The sequence below is a fragment of the Aethalodelphis obliquidens genome, unplaced genomic scaffold (genome assembly GCF_003676395.1).
Source record: "Aethalodelphis obliquidens isolate GAN/ISIS:26980383/991018 unplaced genomic scaffold, ASM367639v1 scaffold28, whole genome shotgun sequence".
NCBI classification, from domain to species: domain Eukaryota; kingdom Metazoa; phylum Chordata; class Mammalia; order Artiodactyla; family Delphinidae; genus Aethalodelphis; species Aethalodelphis obliquidens.
In genome coordinates this window covers 13,013,518-13,033,774 of record NW_020837972.1, presented here as the reverse complement: position 1 = coordinate 13,033,774, position 20,257 = coordinate 13,013,518, and the positions used below count along the sequence as shown (strand labels likewise).

General features: G+C 46.1%; 1 protein-coding gene across 1 annotated transcript in view; it reads left to right on the top strand.

Annotated features, from left to right (window-relative positions):
* Positions 1-20,257, top strand: part of KSR2 (kinase suppressor of ras 2) — a 402,202-nt gene that overhangs the window by 141,191 nt on the left and 240,754 nt on the right. Inside the window, exon 4 of the mRNA XM_027124708.1 lies at positions 11,298-11,811. Coding sequence (XP_026980509.1) covers positions 11,298-11,811 — 514 coding nt within the window. The remainder of the gene's footprint in view (positions 1-11,297; positions 11,812-20,257) is intronic.

Genomic DNA, 20,257 nt, shown 5'->3' with positions numbered 1-20,257 from the left:
TTAATTAAAAAATAGTACTATTAAAAAAGTGCTTTGTTAAACACTCATTAGGATGACAGTAATAATATGAATAATAAATAAATAAATAGAAATAACAAGAGTTGGCTAAGATTGGGAGAAATCAGACCCTAGTATATTGTTGGTGGGACTATAAAATGGTGCAGCCACTGTGGAAAACAGTTTGGTGGTTTCTCAGAAGGTTAGACAGAATTACCAGGTGACCCAGCAATTCCACTCCTAGGTATCTACCCCGAAGAATTGAAAACAGTTGTTCAAAGAAATACTCGTATACAAATTATCATAGCAGAGCTGCTCACAATAGCCAAAAAGTGGAAACGACCCTTATGTCCATCAACTCATGAATAGATGAACAAGATGTGTTCTACCCATATCATGGAATATTATTCAACCATAAAGAGGAATGAGATTCTGATACAGGCTACAACATGAATGAGCCTTGGAAACATGATACACAGTGAGAGAAGCCAGTTACAGAAGATCACTTATTGTATGATTCCATTTGTACAGAACATCCAGAGTAGGTAAATCCATAGAGACAGAAGACAGATTAGTGGTTACCAGAGGCTGAGAGAAGGGGGTGAGGTGGGGAGCGACTGTTTAGTAGGTATGGGATTCTTGGCGGGTAGTGATGGGAACTTTTTAGAATTGATAGAGACAACATTGTTAATGTACTAAATGTCACTGAATTCTGCACTTAAAAATGGTTGATGTGAATTTCACCTCAATACAATTTTTTTTTTATTTATAAAAAGGAGCTTTGTTAGAACAGAAAAACTACCCTAAAGTTCGTGACCAAACGTTAATCTGGCTAGATCTCCTGGTGGATAATAAAATCGCAAAAGCCTCGTAGGGCAGGACCTAGGAAGCATTACTGGGTCAGAGCCCAAGCTCCCTGCCCTGGCCCATCTCCCAGATGACCTGCACAGACTGGGGTCAGTGCATTTGTTTGGTCCAGCTTGGGGACATCCAGGGTTGGAGACAGTGCCCAGCGGGACCCACAGTTTGGCCGGATGCCAAGCTCATTAATGCGGTCTTAGATTAAGATTCTTGCCACTGTTGAATTGCTTTGGCAATGGTGTGTTTTTCATTTGTCCTTATTTGCTTCTTTTTGCAAGTACTACAAACCAGAAACTTGAAAATTCATCCTGGATTTCAGGTTTCACTCTTTCAGGGATTGTGTATATAGTGAGTATCATATTTGACTTTTTTTGAAGGGTCAGATGGCATTGCCCTAAATGCTGATCCGAAAGGTCTGTGTAAAATGGTTCAGCCTTTCAAGGGCCTTCTGGCTGTGTCTCCACTTCCTGAGAGCATTGGGAGGCTCCTAGAAAAATGGGGATGGTGAGGGGTACAGACCTATATTGGAAATCCCATTGTACCACTTATCAGCTGTGTGACCTTGGGCCACTCAGTCTCTCAGATGATCCTCCGTTTCCTCCACTGTAACATGAAGACAGTAGCCCAGTAGTAAAATTTTCTCCAAAGGGTCTTGTGAGGATAATGTGAAGTGATGCATGTAAAATACTTAGAATACTCTTTGGTGCATAGTAAGTGCTCAATAAACAGTAACTCTTGTTAGTGTTAATAATAATTATTATTGTTACTATTTTTTTGCTTTACCAATGACTCCAGTGAGGTATTTTCAGCCAGCATCTAAAAGTTCTGTTTTTTTTTTTGCGATACGCGGACCTCTCACTGCTGTGGCCTCTCCCGTTGTGGAGCACAGGCTCCAGACGCGCAGGCTCAGAGGCCATGGTGCACGGGCCCAGCCGCTCCGTGGCATGTGAGATCCTCCCGGACCGGGGCACGAACCCACGTCCCCTGCATCGGCAGGTGGACGCTCAACCACTGCGCCACCAGGGAAGTCCTAAAAGTTCTCTTTCTTGCCAGAGAGTTGTGAGGATTAAACTAACAAGTGTTTTGAAATATTCACAAAAGTTACAAGCAGGGGTGATTCTGGAATAGTAGCATATATACATTCTGATGCTGGCCCTGAAATTCAGACAAAGTCCAAGCCAGACATTGGCCTGTTTATAAAATGTTTATGGAAAGGGACAAAGAAGTTAGACACTTGCCTAGACTTTTTGAAATCACTTTCTCCCTTGAGAATGGCTTTTATTTCTCTTGGTCGCTTATCAGAGAATGTCAAAAGAAAAATCCCTGCACCTTGGAATGTTTTTAATCAATCCTTAGACCTTTCATTTCTTAAAACCTATTCCCTTCTGCCCACCCCATTCAAGACTTGAAATAAAATGATTTTCCAGAAACAGATGACAAGATAGCAAGGGCTACGATTAATAACCCCCAGAGCACCTTGGTGCCACACCTTCCCTATTTAAAATGAAAAATTACCCTCTTGCCTCAGACTTTACTAAAAAGAGGATCAAAAGAGAGAGGGGAAGAGTTGATGTAATACAGCCCGTCAGTGAAACACTTCTGAAGCGTCGGCAGAGAGAAGTTGGATCCCTGTCAGTTGAGCGGCTGTTAATTTGGTTAATGAAATGAGGCTTTTTGCTTCTGCATCCCCACACTTCTGATTTTTTAGTGGAAGGGTGAAGGAGAAGAGAATTTGATGGAGAAGGGAATTTGGAAAGAGTAAGGCTTTTCTTCCACTCTTTTTATCTCTCAGACTTTGAAACTTTAGGACAGCGATCCTTGGGACCAACTCAGTGCTTCCTTGAATCTCATGGAGTTCTCTCTGTGTGTGTGTGTGTGTGTGTGTGTGTGTGTGTGTGTGTTTGGAGGAACTGTAGGCTGTGGGGGGCCGTGGGTCCCAGCTCAACTTCAGATGCCATGTGATAAAGGGGAAGCGTGAAGGTGAAGTTTACTACCAACTATGGGACTTTATAGCACTCATTTATAAAACAGATCAATAACATCTACCTTACAGGGCAGGTAAGACAAGCGCTGAATCCCCTAACTGGGCCTGGCAGGGCCCTCCAAATGCTAACTTTTCTATCATAACTCCGCAGTCCATATTCAGTAAATGTTGTTGACTCCTGGTTGAAGGCTCTGTTAGTCTCCTTGATCTGCTGTAACAAAACCACCACAAACTAGATGGCTTGAAACGGCAGAAATGTATTCTCTCCCAGTTCTGGGGCGCTTGAAGTCTAAAATCAAGGTGCTGGTGGAGAAGAATCAAGGAGAAGGCTGTAGGGGAGAATCCGTCCCGTGCTGCTCTCCCAGCTTCCGGTGGCTGCTGGCGATCCTTGTCTTGTAGCTGTGTCCCTGCGATCTCTGCCTCTGTCTTCACATGGCCTCCTCCTCTGTGTGTCCTTTCCTCTTCTTAAGGACACCAGTCATTGGGTTTAGGGTGCGCCCTAATCCACTGTTCCCTCATCTTAACTTAATTACATCTGCAGAGACCCTATCTGCAAATAAGATCACATTCACTTGCACTGGGGGTTAGGGCTTCAACATAGCTTTGCGGGGGATACAATTCAACCACAATAAGGACGCAGTGGCTTTTTTTTTTTTTTTTGCAGTACGCGGGCCTCTCACCATTGTGGCCTCTCCCGTTGCGGAGCACAGGCTCCGGATGCGCAGGCTCAGTGGCCATGGCTCACGGGCCCAGCCGCTCCGCGGCATGTGGGATCTTCCCGGACTGGGGCACGAACCCATGTCCCCTGCATCGGCAGGCGGACTCTCAACCACTGCGCCACCAGGGAAGCCCAGACTCAGTGGCTTTTGATATCACGGGTTTACTTCCAGTAGGGGATGGCAGCTGGCCAGATCAGGGACACAGGCCCTGAAGGCCTGGCACTATATATCCACATCTACCTCATTTAGTCCTCACTGGCGTCACATAACATAGGTGGTTTTACTCCCATTTTCACTAACGTTTATGCAGCATTGGGCTGTGTGCCAGAGATAGTGCTAAATGTCCTGCTTGTATGGTCTTATTTAATCCTCAGAATAATCCTAGGGGAAAGCTCTAATATGATCTCCATTTTACAGATGAAGAAACTGAGTCACAGGAAACATTGGGGCAAGTTCATTTCTAAACATCATGTTGCAAAGTCCAGGGTGTTCTGTGCATATAAAAACTTCCACTTCCTTGCTTGATGTTTACTTAGAATTTATTCTTGTTCTTTCTGTTCAGAAAGCAAGTCTTCCAAATGAGGAGGTGTCCCTTCTCCTTCTGAGGGAGTCAGTCAGTGAGTGATGTGTTCATTACCTCTCCTCCCTGACCTGTAATTCAGGGCCATGGGCTCTCTGCTCTGGTGATTCAGGGATCAAATGGGAGAGGAGGCAAAAGGTGAACATGATTAAATCATGGCATGTATTTCTTTTTTTTTCTAATTTATTTATTTATATTTGGCTGTGTTGGGTCTTCGTTGCTGCGCGCAAGCTTTCTCTAGTTGCGGCCAGCGAGGGCTACTCTTCGTTGCGGTGCGTGGGCTTCTCATTGTGGTGGCTTCTCTTGTTGCGGAGCACAGGCTCTAGGCACACGGGCTACAGTAGTTGTGGCACGCGGGCTCAGTAGTTGTAGCTTACGGGCTCTAGAGCACAGTCTCAGTAGTTGTGGCTCACGGGCTGTAGAGTGCAGGCTCAGTAGTTGTGGCACTCGGGCTTAGTTGCTTCGCGGCATGTGGGATCTTCCTGGACCAGAGCTCAAACCCGTGTCCCCTGCACTGGCAGGCGGATTCTTAACCACTGTGCCACCAGGGGATGCCCCTGGCATGTCTTTCTTAAAAAAAAAAAAAAATTCTAAGAGGAGTCTGACACTCTTGGACAGACTTGGGAGGTTTTAGAATCTCCCGACCACTTCTCTCAGCCAAGAAAAATAACTTCTTGAGCAGTTCTCCCAGGATTTCCTGGGAGCAAAAGAGGAGAAGGTAAAATTCTACTGCGTCCTGGGCATCGCTACCCAGATGTCCTGCAGGAACCTCAGATTTGGCTGATGTGACCCTGAACTTGCCCCCCCGCCCCCCGCCCTGCCCTGCGCTCCATCTCCTTCTGTGTTTTCCATTGCTGTGATGCATGCCCCCAGCCACCATGTGACCCAGGGGTGGGGGGAACCGAGATGTCAGCCTTGACTTAGTGTCATGCTCAAGGGCGCAGACCGCCAGCCCAGCTGTCCTTCTCTCCAACTGTATCGCCTTGAGTGAGTCATTTAAACTCTCTGTGCCTCAGTTTCCTCGTCTATAAAATAGAGTGATTTTGTCTGCTCTGTAGGATTGCTGTGTGGCTATTAACCTGATACAAGTAAATGACTTGGAACAGCAGCGTCAGGAACATAGTAAGTGCTCAGCACACGGCAGCTATTCATTTCTTCTCCTCTTATACTAGTCACCCCACTCGTCTCCATCTCTGGTGCCACAGCTCCACTCCTGGTCCCCGTCATCTCCCACGCAGGTGCCTTCAGCAGCCTCAGGCTGGGCTCCTGCGGCTGCTGTTGACCTGTACGATCCTTTCTCCTTTCACCCCCAGCCCCACGCCCAGCCCGTGCCCCTCGCGCTCACGCAGTTGGAGGGCTGGCTTCAGACACGTCTTTCCACAGCACTCATCTGGTCATGCCCCCTATGCACAGTGGGTCCTATTGAGCGAGTATAGATGCTCACACAGCCCTGCACCAGGGCCTCTGGGACAGCTTTAATCACAAGGGGACAGAGAGAGCAGTCAGTGCGTGCATTCCGGGCCAGCACCCTGCGTCCTGCAGGAGCCCGTGGCAAATGGACTCCATCCCTTGGGCTCTGGTTTGTAAGCCACAGGATCAGGGATGCGCCAGCATGTCCACTGGTATGAGCAGGGGCTGGGGTGTAACAGTGATGTGATGGAAAGAACCTTGGCTTCCAGCCCTAACCCACTTCTCAGCATTTTCCCACTGGGAGAGCCAGCCCTTCCCTCGGCATAAGCAGGGGTTTGGGGCCCAAGCCTTGTGGGTATAACAGTATGGCCAAGCAGGAACTTGGCCTCCATGCTATCATCATTGATGGTTGTGGGAGTGCCAGCCCCTCCTTGGGCATGATTGTGGGGCTGGGGTCCAGGCCTGGAGCTTACAGCTGCGTGATGGTAGACCAGAGCTTCCCCCTTGCTTATTACTGGGTTTGGTGGCCTTGAGCCCTGGGCCGTGTCAGGTTTCCAGGAGCTCTGCAGGAGGCCACTGCAGGGGATCAGTCACCATCCCCTTCCACTTAGCAGAGCAAATCCCTGGACGGTCCACCTTTGCCCTCCTTTCCAGCCTCAGCTTGGATTTCTTCCTCCTTCGGAATATCTCCAGCCACACTGAACTGCTTGCAGTCCAGACTCACCACGTTCTGCCGTCTCCTGGCCCTTGTTCCCTTTGTCCTCATCCTTCCTCCTACACCCTCCACTCTGCCCCTTTCCTAGGATGTTCTCCTTCATCCTCAAGATCTGAGCTTAGGTGTCTGCTCCTCCGGGATGCCTTTCCCCATCCCTCCCCAGAAAGCTGGCCTCCTCCCCTCTGCTCTCACTCACCTGCACTTTCTCTAACATTGGATTCCTGGTTCCATATTGTGAGTACTTACATTTATTTAAGCAGGGTGAAACTCACAGAACATACAATTAACCATTTAAAAGTGAACGATTCCACAGCATTTAGTGCGTTCACAACGTTGTGCAACCATCACCTCTATTGAGTTCCAAAACACTTCTATCACCCGAAAAGGAAACTCTGTACTCATTAAGCCGTTGCCCCCGTTCCTTCTTCCCCCCACCCCAGCCCCTGGCACCCACTAGTCTGATTTCTGTCTTTATCGATTTGCCTGTTCTGGACATTTCGTATAAATGTAATCATACATTATGTGACGTTTCATGTTCGGCTGATTCCACTTGACATCGTGGTTTTGAGGTTCATGCAATTGCAGCCTGTATCAGTAGTTCATTCTTTTTGATGCTGGAATCATATGCCGTTGTATGGACGCACCACCTTTACTTTATCCATTTGTCAGTCGATGGGCATTTGGGTTGTTTCTACCTTTTGGCTGTTGTGACTAGCATTGCTGTGAACATTCACATACAGACATTTGAGTGCTGCTTTCAATTCCTTTGGGTCTATACCTGGGAATGCAATTGCAGTGAGTGCTTATTTCATCGTTGATCTTCCCACTGGCCTGTGAGCATCTCGAGGACAGGGGAGACAGACGCCCGACGCCAGGCGCTGGTATAGCGAGTGCCTGGGGAGCAGGCTGGATGAGTCCCAGGCATCCAGAACAGACGTCTCACTCATCCTCAAGCACCCGCCCATTTGTCTGCATCATCATGTGGTCCAGGCTCTGTGCTGACAGCTCGACTCATTGTGTCTCATTAACTCGCTGCTTGCTTCACTCTGGTATTTGCTCAAATGCCCACTGTCACGTCTGCATCCTTTTCTGATTGAAGTAGCCCCAATACTCCTTTTTGGTGCCCACGTCCAGCTTTCTTTTCCTCCCTAGCATTTATTATCACTGACATATTACAGGCATTGTATTATATATGACGTCTTATAAGTAATATAATGTTACTTTTTTTGTTCATCTCCTTTTCTTCTCTGTTTCCTTACCAAGAACATGAGCTCTGTGAGGACAGGAACTTTTGTCTCTTTTGTTCATTGCTGTATCCCGGTGCCTAGAACAGTGCCTGGTATACAAGAAGAGTTCAAATATTTGTGAAATATACTTGGGTGAATGAATGAATGAATGTGTTTAATCCTCACTGCACCCTCCAAGGGAGCCATGATTATTCATTCTCATTTTACAAACCCCCAGAGTCTCAGAGAAGTCAAGTAACTGGCCCAAGATCACAGAGCTGATCAGCAGTGGAACCAGAGTTCTAAGCTGGATCTCTCTGAGTCGCAGTCCCATATTCTTTTCACTTCACTCAAGGGAGCATGAGCTCTAGCGATAATGCCCAAAGTACTTCCCTGTGGCCTTGGAGTGTGGTATGTGATTAAGATAACTTAAAAAAATAGATTTACTTTCTTACACATGTTTTACTTAGGCTCATTTGCCAATGTGCTTGTATTTCCTGAGCAAATACATCAGTCCAGAGCTTGCTGGGTGAATCAAGCTGATCTGGGCTTGATTCTCTGTCTGCCTGCAGCTCTCAGAGCTATTCAGCCTCTCTGAACATCACCTTCCGAGAGGTACACAGGGAGGTGACGTCACCTGGTGCCGTGTTCAGCTCTCAGCACAGGTGCGTATGCCTTAAACGGGAGGTAGCAACGCATCACCATGGTGTTGAGAATTACAGTACAATCAGCTAACGTTGATGGAGGGCCTGCTGTGTGCCAGGTGCTGGGCTCAGCACACTGCTTGTGTTATTGCATTTGATCCTCATAATATTCCCCCGGAGCAAGTCTACTATTTTCCTGTTTCACTGCTGATAAAGCTAAGACTCAGAGAAGTTTGATGAGTGTCCAAGGTCACACAGCCAGGAAGTAGGAGAGCCAGAATTAGGGCCAAGTCATCTGACTCCAGAGCTGGCTCTCTTAGACCCTGGACTAATGTGTATGTGTAAATATTTGAGAATCGACACACCATAGTGATGGTGATTTGGGTAGAATGTTCTGGCAAAGTCTGGGAGGAAGGAAAAGGGAGACTCTTGCCAGAAGTAGCCGTTGCTCCAGCTCCTGCTTCCATTTTGCGGATTATGACAATCCAGGGTCTTCGGTGAATGCAGGTCCCACTGTCCTAGAGGCCCTGTGCCCTCGTTGTTGAGTTGGCCAAGATCCTGGGTTTGAATCCCAGAGGCCAGCTCCCATCTCTGCTGTAACCTTGGAAACATCTTCATCTCTGCACATACATTTCCTCATCTACAAAGTAGAGATCAAAATGGCCCTTTGCACACAGATTTATGAAAATTAAGTAAGATGTGGAACAGTCTCAATATAACAAATGAAGAAAACAGATGACAAACCATTAAATAAGATCTTATGGTGTTTCTTAAAAAAAAAAAAAAGCACAGCAAACCAGCTGGCAGGCTCCACAGCCGAGCGTTAATAGGCAGGATGGCTCGGCTGTAGAACAACATTGCCTTTTTCCTTATCCGAATTTCCTAATTTTTCTATAATGAATATGTAACAACAAAATGAGTTGTTTTTAATTAAAAAAGGGGCAGTGAGTCAGTGTTCATGAAAGCACTTTGTAAACTGTCAAATACTCTATAAATTAGTTCTTGTCATGGTCCTTATAGTAATTATTATTGTTATTGCCAGTCGGCCATGAGTTGGAATTTATTTCAGCTTGGCCTCTGATGGGAGGGCCCACTCGATCGCCTTCTGCCAGGTCCTGCCACGTGGTCCTCTCTCTCTTTTAGAAAATAAATATATTTATTTATTTATTTTTGGCTGCGTTGGGTCTTTGTTGCTGCGTGCGGGCTTTCTCTAGTTGCGACGAGCGGGGGTTACTCTTCTTTGTGGTGTGCGGGCTTCTCATTGCGGTGGCTTCTCTTGTTGTGGAGCAGGGGCTCTAGAGTGGAGGCTCAGTAGTTGTGGCTCGCGGTCTCAGCAGTTGTGGCTCGCGGGCTCTAGCGCGCAGGCTCAGTAGGTGTGGCACATGGGCTTCGTTGCTCTGCGGCATGTGGGATCTTCCCGGACCAGGGCTTGAACCCGTGTCCCCTGCATTGGCAGGTGGATTCTTAACCACTGTGCCACCAGGGAAGCCCCGTGGTCCTCTCTTGATACCTACTGACTTGTCTCCATCTGTGCTGCCACCACCCAAGTGGAAGCCAGCATCCTCTCTCAGCGGGAGCCCTGTGATACCCTTTAACTGGGTTCTCCTTGTCCAAGCAGCAGCCTCTATCTATCTATCATCTATTATCTATTTGTCTATCTATCCTCTATTACCTCTCTCTCTCTCTATATATATATCTTCCCGTTTTGTTGAGAAATAATTGGCATACAGCACTGTGTATGTTTAAGGTGTCCAGCATAACGGTTTGACTTACATACATGATGAAGTGATGACTACATAGGTTTAGTGAACTTCCATCATCTCATATAGATACAAAAGAAAAGAAAAAGAACTAGTTTTTTCCTTGTGATGAGAACTCTTAGGATCTACTCTCCTAACCACTTCCCTGTGTAACAAATGGCAGTATTAGTTATATTAATCATGTGGTACAGCACATCCCTAGTACTTATTTATGTTATAATTGGAAGTTTGTACCTCTCGTCAACCTTCATCCAGTTCCCCTCCTCCGCACCCCTATCTCTGGTAATGACAAATCTGATCTCTTTTTCTGTAAGCTTGTTTGTCTTTTGAAGTATAATTGACCTACACCACTCTGTTACTTCCTGGTATACAGCATGGTGATTTGAAATTTCTATATATTACAAAACGATCACCACGATAAGTCTAGTTACAGCGTGGGGAATATAGTCAATAATAACGTGATATCTTTGTATGGTGATAGATGCTAACTAGAGAAATGAACTTTAGATCAAAACCTTCAATGGCTTCCTGTTGAACTTGGTATAAAATCCACATGGGCCTGGAGGTCTGCCCTCACCTGTCCCTTCAGCCTCCTGAGCCAGTTTTGCCATTGTCACCATATACTGCCTTCGAGAAGACACCGGAAAAGGGACCCAGGAAAGTGCCTGCCCTGACTTAGATGGTTTTGGGGCCTGAACGTTTGGTCTCAGTATTCGACCCTTACGCTTGTACATCTCTTAGTGTAGAGGATGTAGGACTGCACGTTGTAGCCTGAGAGTCTGTATGTGTAGACCAAATACGTATTTGCACTCTTCATACATCAAATGAGTGAAAAATGTTAGTGAACTATAGGATTTAGTTTTATTTTCTGACTTAGCTTATATCAGGGCTGAAAAACACCTCCAGCTGCATTCAGGCAGTAGGATTTTTTTTAGTGCTCCATTTTTTCTAATAAACTTGTAAGACAAGAAAATCTCCTTTCTACCTCTATGCTTTTGTCCCTACCAGCCTCCTCGCCTCTCCCCACACCTGCCATGCTCTTTCCTTGGACATTTGAGCTGTGGGCTCCCCAACCTTGGACAGTGGAGGGCAAGGCTGTTGAATGGGGATTATGGTGAGACGGTCAACTAAAGGGTTTCATTCTTTTTGGAGGGGCCAAGTGGGTGTGGTTGAATTTATGTAAATATGCGTACAGCATATCGCGCATAATTTATGTAAATGTGCACACAGCCATACCGTGCATAATTTATGTAAATATGCGTACAGAGCACGATGTAATCAGCACACGCACGGTGCACGGTGTATACAGTGTAACGCGCGTCTACGGTAATGTGCCTACAGTGTAATTCACCCACTTTCTCATGGCTCATCTGTCGTCTCTGCTCCTTTGTCCCAACTCAGGAGGCAACCTTTCCAAACAAGACTGGACCATCCAGTGGCCCACCACGGAGACGGGGAAGGAGAACAACCCCGTGTGCCCCCCGGAGCCGACCCCGTGGATCCGCACCCACCTCTCCCAGAGCCCCAGGGTCCAGTCCAAGTGCGTCCAGCACTACTGTCACGCCAGCCCCAGCCCGGGGCCCCCCGTGTACACCCACGTGGACAGGCTCACTGTGGACGCCTACCCGGGCCTGTGCCCGCCCCTGCCACTGGAGTCGGGCCACCGGTCCCTGCCTCCGTCGCCCCGGCAGCGGCACACGGTCCGCACCCCGCCGCGCACCCCCAACATCGTCACCACCGTGACCCCGCCCGGCACGCCACCCATGAGGAGGAAGAACAAGCTGAAGCCCCCGGGGACCCCGCCGCCCTCCTCCCGGAAGCTGATCCACCTGATCCCGGGTTTCACGGCCCTGCATCGGAGCAAGTCCCACGAGTTCCAGCTGGGTCACCGCGTAGACGAGGCCCACACGCCCAAGTGAGTGCATTTGGTGGGTTCCCGGGGGCAGCTGAGCCTCCCAGTCAGGGAAGCTTCAAATCAACTTGTATTTCCCTCCTCCAGTTGAATGAAAGGTGGATTTTCCCTAATGGCTGGTCCAGAATTTCCCAGAAATGACCGCTTTTAATACTATTAATGCTGTAAAGTAGGGGTCGGAAAACTATAGCCCAGGAGCCAAATCTGAATTTATTGCAACGCATCCAGATTCGTTCCGTTCTGCTTTGTCTGTGGATGCTTTCCTGCTACAATGGCCGAGTTGAGGGTGGCCCGAAAAGCCGCAATCTTTACCGTCTGGCCCTTTACAGGAAAACTTGCCAGTCCCTGCAGAGTCTATCCTAGTGCTGCCCCTAGAAATAGGACGCCAGCTGCATACGCGACCTTACGGTTTCTAGTAGCTGCCTTAAAAGAGTCAAAAGAAACGAGTGATATTAACTTTCATGATATGTCATTTAACCCAATATAGTAAAACGTGATCATTTCACAGTAGAATCAGTGTAAAGTATTATTACGGAAATACTTTGCATTCTTTTCTCCACTCTGAGTCTTTGAAATCTGGAGGGTATTTCACACCAGCAGCTCAGCTCAGTTCGTACTGGCCACCTTCCAAGTGTGGACTGGCTGCCTGTGTCACGTGGCTGCGGTGCTGGATGGTGCTGCCCTGACCGACCCTGTGCCTGGGACTTGCTCTGTGTTTATACCTGAGATACATGCCCAGGTCTGCTGGGGGTGGGAGGGGCCTCAGGGAGCGGATGAGTGGACTGTCAGAGCAAAGGTCGTCCCACAGAAGCTGCAGGTGGGGCCACAGGCACCCAGGGGAGAAAAATCCTGAAAGTTGACATGGGTTGTGCCTGGCTCTGACTTGCGGGGGTGGGGGGGTGGGGGCGGTGGGGGGGTGGGGGGGCGTAGGTGGGACTTGCTGCCAGCAGAGGGCGACACGGCATCTGTGGCTGTATGCTGGCTAATGAGAGAAATGGGGCAGCTCCCTCCAGGGCCCCTCAGAGGCTGACTGTGACCTGGGTCCCTTGCAGGTTTTTGAGGTCTCAGTGTATTAAAAATGGAAGAAATGCTAAACAGGGTCACAGGAGTGAGTAGCACGTTTTAAATATTTACCTTTAACAAAATTGCATCTGAGGCATAGAAGATAAAATGGTTATGGATAATCCTATGAGGAGATGCGGGGAAGAGTCTAAATTTGGGAACTGTCGTGTGTGAAAGGCGTGGACCCCGGTTCTGGGAGCTCTGAGGTGGGGCAACCACTGGGGAACGGTTCACTGCATTTCCATTTCAACGATTTAGCCGGTGTTTCGTGAGCTCTCACTACCATATGCGGGTGAATCTAAGACGTTGATCGTAAGATACATCCTGTGTGCATCTTAGAATTGATGAAATGTGTTGTGTTCTAGACTCTGGGCTAGTCGGCAGGGTACAATGGAAAGGAAAAAGACATAGCCCTTGGCCTCGTGAAGACTGACACTAATCCAGTAACCACACATAGGTGTTGTAATCTTTTTTTTTTTTTTTTTTGCGGTACGCACGCCTCTCACTGTTGTGGCCTCTCCCGTTGCGGAGCACAGGCTCCAGACGCACAGGCTCCAGACCCACAGGCCCAGCGGCCATGGCTCATGGGCCCAGCCGCTCCGCGGCATGTGGGATCTTCCCGGACCGGGGCACGAACCCGTGTCCGCTGCATCGGCAGGCGGACTCTCAACCACTGCGCCACCAGGGAAGCCCCAGGTGTTATAATCTTATGTCCAGCATTTACGAACAGTGTTACAGGCTATCAGGAGAAAGTGCAGGATGCTGTCAGAGCTTGTGGAGCTGATTGAGTTTGCACTGGCAGGGAGCTGAGTGGGGGGACTGGGGAGGGTTTGGTCGGCGTGGCTTCCAGAAGAACTGTTTGGACTGAAGGTTAATTAGGGATTAAGATGGTGGAAGGGGTGGGAGGTGTTTCAGGAAGGGAGCATGACCCATTGGAGGAACTGACGGAAGGCCTCTGTGGCTAAGGGAGCAGGCAGGTGATGCAAGAAGAGACTCCTGGGTTAGGCAGGTGGCAGCACTGTTCACAACAGCCAAAAGGTGAAACAACCCGAGTGTCCATCAGCAGATGAAGGGATGAACACAGTGTGGTCCATCCGTACAATGAAATATTATTCAGCCATAAAAAGGAATGAAATTCTGACACCTGCTACAACATGGATGAACCTTGAAAACGTTATGCTAAGTGAACTAAGCCAGACACGAAAGGACAACTATGGTATGATTGAACTGATGTGCGGTGCCTAGAATAGGCAAATTCACAGAGAGAGAAAGTAGAATAGAGGTTGCCAGGGGCTAGAGGAGGGGAATGAGGAGTTAGTGTTTACTGGGTAGAGTTTCAGTTTGGGAAGTGGAAAAGTTCTGGAGATGGATGGTGGCCATGTTGGCACAACAATGTGAATGTGCTTAATGCCACTGAATTGTACCCTTAAAAATGTTTAAAATGGTAATTTTATGTTATATATATTTTACAACAATGATGAAAAAAGAGACAGGAAAGCCAGGCATGGGCACACTTTTTCTGTAAAGGGCCAGAGAGTAAATGTTTTAGGCTTTGCAGATCAAGTGGTCTGTGTCATCTCTGTCATCGTAGCAAAAGCAGCCACAGACAATAGCTGAATAAGCGGCCGTGGTGATGTTCCAATAAAACTTTATTTAAAAACAGGTGCCTGGCTACATTTGGCTCACTGGCTGTAGTATGCCCTGGCAGAAGCCTTGTTGTAGGCAGTGATTCTCCCTTCTAAGGCCTTAAAGTGATTTAAGTGGAAGACACGATCAGATCTGATTTTACGAAGGTTACTCAAGCTTCTGTGTGAAATCTGTATTGGAAACATACCACTTCACCAGACATATTTGGGACATCAGAGACTTAACAGAGGGTTGATGCTTTTCTGATTGGAGTTGGGCTTGATTTTTATGGGTTTTTTAATATAAATTTATTTATATTTTACTTACTTATTTTGGCTGCGTTGGGTCTTCGTTGCTGCGCACAGGCTTTCTCTAGTTGCGGTGAGCGGGGGCTACTCTTCGTTGTGGTGCGTGGGCTTCTCATTGCGGTGGCTTCTCTAGCTGCGGAGCACGGGCTCTAGGCACTCAGGCTTCAGTAGTTGTGGCACGTGGGCTCAGTAGCTGTGGCTGGTGGGCTCTAGAGCACAGGCTCAGTAGTTGTGGCACACAGGCTTAGTTGCTCCGCGACATGTGGGATCTTCCTAGATCAGAGCTCGAACCCCTGTCCCCTGCATTAGCAGGAGGATTCTTAACCACTGCGCCACCAGGGGAGTCCTTATTTTTATGGTTTTGTGAGAGCCAGAGAGACTGGCTGCTGAGACCTCAGGATGTGGGGAGGGTTGCAGGAAGGCTAGGAACGCAGGTTGCTGCTGTGGAAGGTGGGAGGGACATTTGGGGTCTGCTGGCCATGGTTTCCCCAGACTGTGCATCTCCCTCACTCATCGCTGTGTTGATCACAGAGTGAGGTGGAATTTGACCAGAAGGCAGAACCTGGCTTGACAGACACACGATCTTTTAATCTACAAGCTGGGGGCGAAGTGAGACAGGCTGCCCTTTGCCTGTTTGTTTTTTGCCCCAGCATTATTGAGATGTAATTGACAAATAACACTGTGTAAGTTCAAGGTGTACAGTGTGATGACTTAGTACACACACGTATCACGAAATGATTACCACAATAAGGTTAGTTAGCACATCCATTACCTCGCATAATTACCTTTTTTCTGTGGTGAGAACAGTTAAGATTTGCTCTCTTAGCAACTTTCAAATGCTAACAATATAATATTGTTAAACAGTCAACATATGGTACGTTAGATTCCCCAGAACCTATCCTTGTAACTGGGAGTTTGTACCCTCTGAACAGCATCTCCCCATTTTTCCCACCCCTAGTCCCTGGCAACCACCATTCTACTCTCTGTTTATATGAATTCAATGTTTTTAGATTCCACATATAAGTGAGACCATGCAGTATTCGTCTTTCTCTGTCTGACTTATTTCCCTTAGCATAACGCTCTCAAGTTCTATCCATGTTGTTGCAAATGGCAGGATGTTTTCTTTTCTGTGGTTGAATAATGTTCCATTGTGTGTGTGTGTGTGTGTGTGTGTGTGTGTGTGTGTGTGTATGCCATGTTTTCTTTATCCATTCATCCATCAATGTTCATTTAGGTTGCTCCCCTATCTTGGCTATTGTGAACAATGAACATGGGGGTGCAGATATCTCTTTGAGATGATAACTTCATCCTCTTTGGATATATACCCAGAAGTGGGATTGCTGGATCATATGGTAGTTCCATTTTTAAATTTCTGAGGAAACTCCATACTGTTTTCTACAGTGGCTGCACCAATTTACATTCTTAGCAACAGTGACCAAGGGTTCCCTTTTCTCCACATCCTCACCTACACTTGTTATCTCTTGTCTTTTACATGGTAGCCTTTCCAACAGGTGTGAGGTGATATCTCATTGTGGTTTTGATTTGTATTTCCATGATAATTAGTGATACTGAACACCTTTGCATATACATGTTGGCCTTTTGTAAATTTGTAAATCTTCTTTGGAAAAATGTTTATTCAGGCCTTTTGCCCATGTTTTAATTGGATCCGTTTTTTTTTTCCCTATTGAGTTAGTTGTAGGAGTTCCTTACGTATTTCGGTTATTAACCCCTTATCAGACATATGGTTTGCAAGTATTTTCTCCCATTCTGTAGATTGCCTTTTCATCTTTTGACTGTTTCTTTTGCTATGCAGAAGCTTTTTAGTTTGATATAGTCCCACTTATTTATTTTTCCTTGTGCTTTTGGTGTCATACCCAAAAAAATCATTGCCAAGACCAGTGTCAAGGAGCTTATTTTTTTGGTCTATTTTTTAAATTGAAATATAGTTGTTGTATAATATTATATAAGTTACAGGTGTACAATATAACGACTCACAATTCTTAACGGTTATACTCCATTTATAGTTATTAGAAAATATTGGCTATATGCCCCATATATTGTACAATATATCCTTGTAGTTTATTTTATACCTAATAGTTTGTACCTCTTACTGCCCCACCCCTATGTTGCCCGTCCCCCTTCCCTCTCCCCACTGGTGACCACTAGTTTGTTTTCTATATCTGTGAGTCTGCTTCTTTTTTGTTATATCCACTAGTTTGTTGTATTTTTTACATTCCATTCCACATGTAAGTGATATCATACAGTATTTGTTTTTTCTCTGACTTATTTCACTTAGCATAATGCCCTCCAAGTCCATCCATTTTGCTGCACATGGCAAAATTTTATTCTTTTTTATGGTTGAGTAGCATTCCATTGTATATATGTACCACATCTTCTTCAGCCAGTCATCTATTGATGGACACTTAGGTTGCTTCCATATCCTGCCAGTTGTAGATAATGCTGCTGTGAACATTGGGGTGCATGTATCTTTTTGCATTAGTGTTTTTGGTTTTTTTGGATATATACCCAGGAGTAGAATTGCTGGGTGATATGATAGTTTTATTTTTAGGTTTTTGAGAAACCTGCATATTACTTCCACAGTGGCTGCATGAATTTACGTTCCCACCAACAGTGTACAAGGGTTCCCTTTTCTCAAGGAGCTTATTTTAGTGGGCTGTGACCAGCATTAAAAAATATGAAATAGACTATCCTAGACGAGATTATATTGGAATGCATTGCATGTAGTGAGGCTAAGTATTAATATTGTTTTGTGAAACTTGTGTCAGATATACAGTCATCCCTCGGTATCCACAGGGGATTGGTTCCAGGACCCACCAAGGAAACCAAAATCCACATATCTCAAGTCCCATCGTTGGCCTTCCACATCCGCAGTTCCAACCACAGATCATGTATGACTTATTGGAAAAAAAAACCCATGTATAAGTGGACCCACGCAGTTCGAACCCACGTTGTTCAAGGGTCAAACTGTATATAGTGATTTTTTTTATTCTGGGGGTTCTTCCCACTCGGGACAGCTTTGATTTGGGAATAAACCCCACTGGGGCGTGGGTGAGGAGGCTTGAGAAGTCAGCCTTTTACGCTGTGGAATGTAGCCAAAGGCACTTGCAGAATTACTCGGCTCATTCTGGTTTCGGTTGTATGCTTAGTGTCTGGTTTCTTCTCTCCTTCTCCCTGGTAGCCCTGCTGGGGATGGTTCTTTGTTGCCAACTTGGCAATTTTAAGCCTACTTTTATTTCCTCTCCATGGGATGAAGTGGGGTTTCCGACGTCACAGGTCTTTCTGAACAGAACTGAATCTTTCAAAACCATTGGTTCCTGTGAGCTTTCCAGCACCAGTACCCTGGTGGGTGCTGGGTGGGAGGAAGACTGTGTTTGAGACCAGTAATTCTTGGCACTCTCAGGTGTACCCACAGTGCTTTTCAACAGATGGTCTGCTCGGCTTTCAGTCCTGTCCCCAGTAGTACCTCATGGGCATTTGTAGAAAAAGCAGGGCAAGAAAACGAGACTGTATGAGCTATAGTATGTCTCTCATCACTGGTAGCCTTGCAGTCCAGGTACGTTGAGCTGGATCAGAACTGTTGTGATTGGTATTGGCCAAAACCGTCTCTCCTGCTGTGTATGCATTCTCAAAGTCCTTTTTACTTTCTTCTTTTCCTTTTGTTCTTTTCTTTTGTTTTGCATTTGAATTTATGAGTGTGATCTTACTCCTGTGGCACTACCAAAACACGCACACATATACACGTGCATGCATACACACACAGAGGGAAAAAATCCTATTTTTTCCCCTGGTAAAAGTAATACCTGACTGTTGTGGAAATTGAGGACACAGGACACATGATGAAGAAAGTAGAAAGTATATGCTGGACCTTTTGTTTTATACACACACACATAACATGCATTCTCACAGGGGTGAAATCACCCCTAATGGGGCACAAATGGGTTTTTAGGGGAGAGAGGTGGGGAAAAAAACCTTGATATAATAGTTTGCAGATCTCCGTAGAGTCATATACATAAATAGATACCCAGTTTATCTGTGGTATTAAAATTTCATTGGGAGTTGGGGGTCACGATTGGAAAAAAATATCTAAAAAGCTTCTTTAAGGGGTCATTGAAAAAAGGCTGGGAAACACTGACATAGAGCTGTGGATATAATCCTATAGTTAGACTTAGGCATAAACATTAGGGGTTACTAAGTCTCCCCAGTGTTCTTACCCGTCTCTCTTCTCCCTCTGGCTTTGTGGACACACTTACATAGGTAAGCTGGCGCTGATTTCAGCCATGTGAAAAGTTGAGGGAGCAATCTCAGGGATTCTGGTCTCTTGGCCTTCAGTCCAGGGATTCCACGGTTACTGTGTTGGAAAAAGGAAAAACCTAACAATTCTTAAGTGTGTGATGAGTTGTCTGTCTTTTGATTCCCCCATTTGTCCACCCAGCACACAAATGACTTGCTGTCTTTTGTCAGAGCATCTGAAAGGGTACACTGGATTTCTGTGAACTGAATCACATTTTAAATGCATAAGAGTAGCTCAGTATTAAAAACGAATCCTACTGTAAATCCCCCTTTTTTTGCAAATTCTTTTAAAACACAATTTCCAATTATAATTTTAACTACAGAAGTGACTCCCAGATAAGCTTTGTTCTGAAAATAAAAGCAGTATAAAATGTAAGCCATCCAGGCTCAAAGTCCCCTTCCCCTTGCCATAGAGAACATCTAGAGCTGCTCTTAATACATTGATAAAAGTCCTTGTGTACATGTGTTGTGTTTGTATGTGTATCTATAATATGTCTACTTCCCTTCCTTCGTTATTGGAACCACACTGTATGGCTTTCCCAGTGTGACTTGCCGGTATTAGTTCTGCATAAATATAAATCTTCCCTTTATGACCTTCATACCTTATCTCTTTTAGAAATTCTTCTGTCTCCTCAAAGCTCATCTAGAACATTCCTGGGTTCATATCTCTGCTTTCTGGGGCAGAGTGTGAAAGCCTCAGCTGACCTGGGAGCAAAGAGAACGGGCTGGATGGAACCCATACTCGATCCTCACTCTTGACTCTTCATTGCAGTGGATGCACATTTCTGTATCTGAGATATCGGTGCCATTTGTAGCTTGTATGAGAATAGGCTTTCCCCCACAGATTCCTTATGTAAATAAGAATTCAAGGGGGCTCTTTTCATTTACTTTAGAAAACTAATTATGGGCAAACACTCAGACACACTGACACACACCTACAGATCATTGCGCTAATTATTACGACAAACTCTACTATATTTATAAGGGCAAGAGAGGAGTGATCGGTTTTATATCACAGCATATTTGTTAAAATAGGAAGGCTTCTACTGGGCTCGTACACAGGGTTCTTTTAGGTCTAATTAAGCATTTAGACACATCAGATTAATACTGACCACACTTGGCATCTGACTGACGCATGGCAG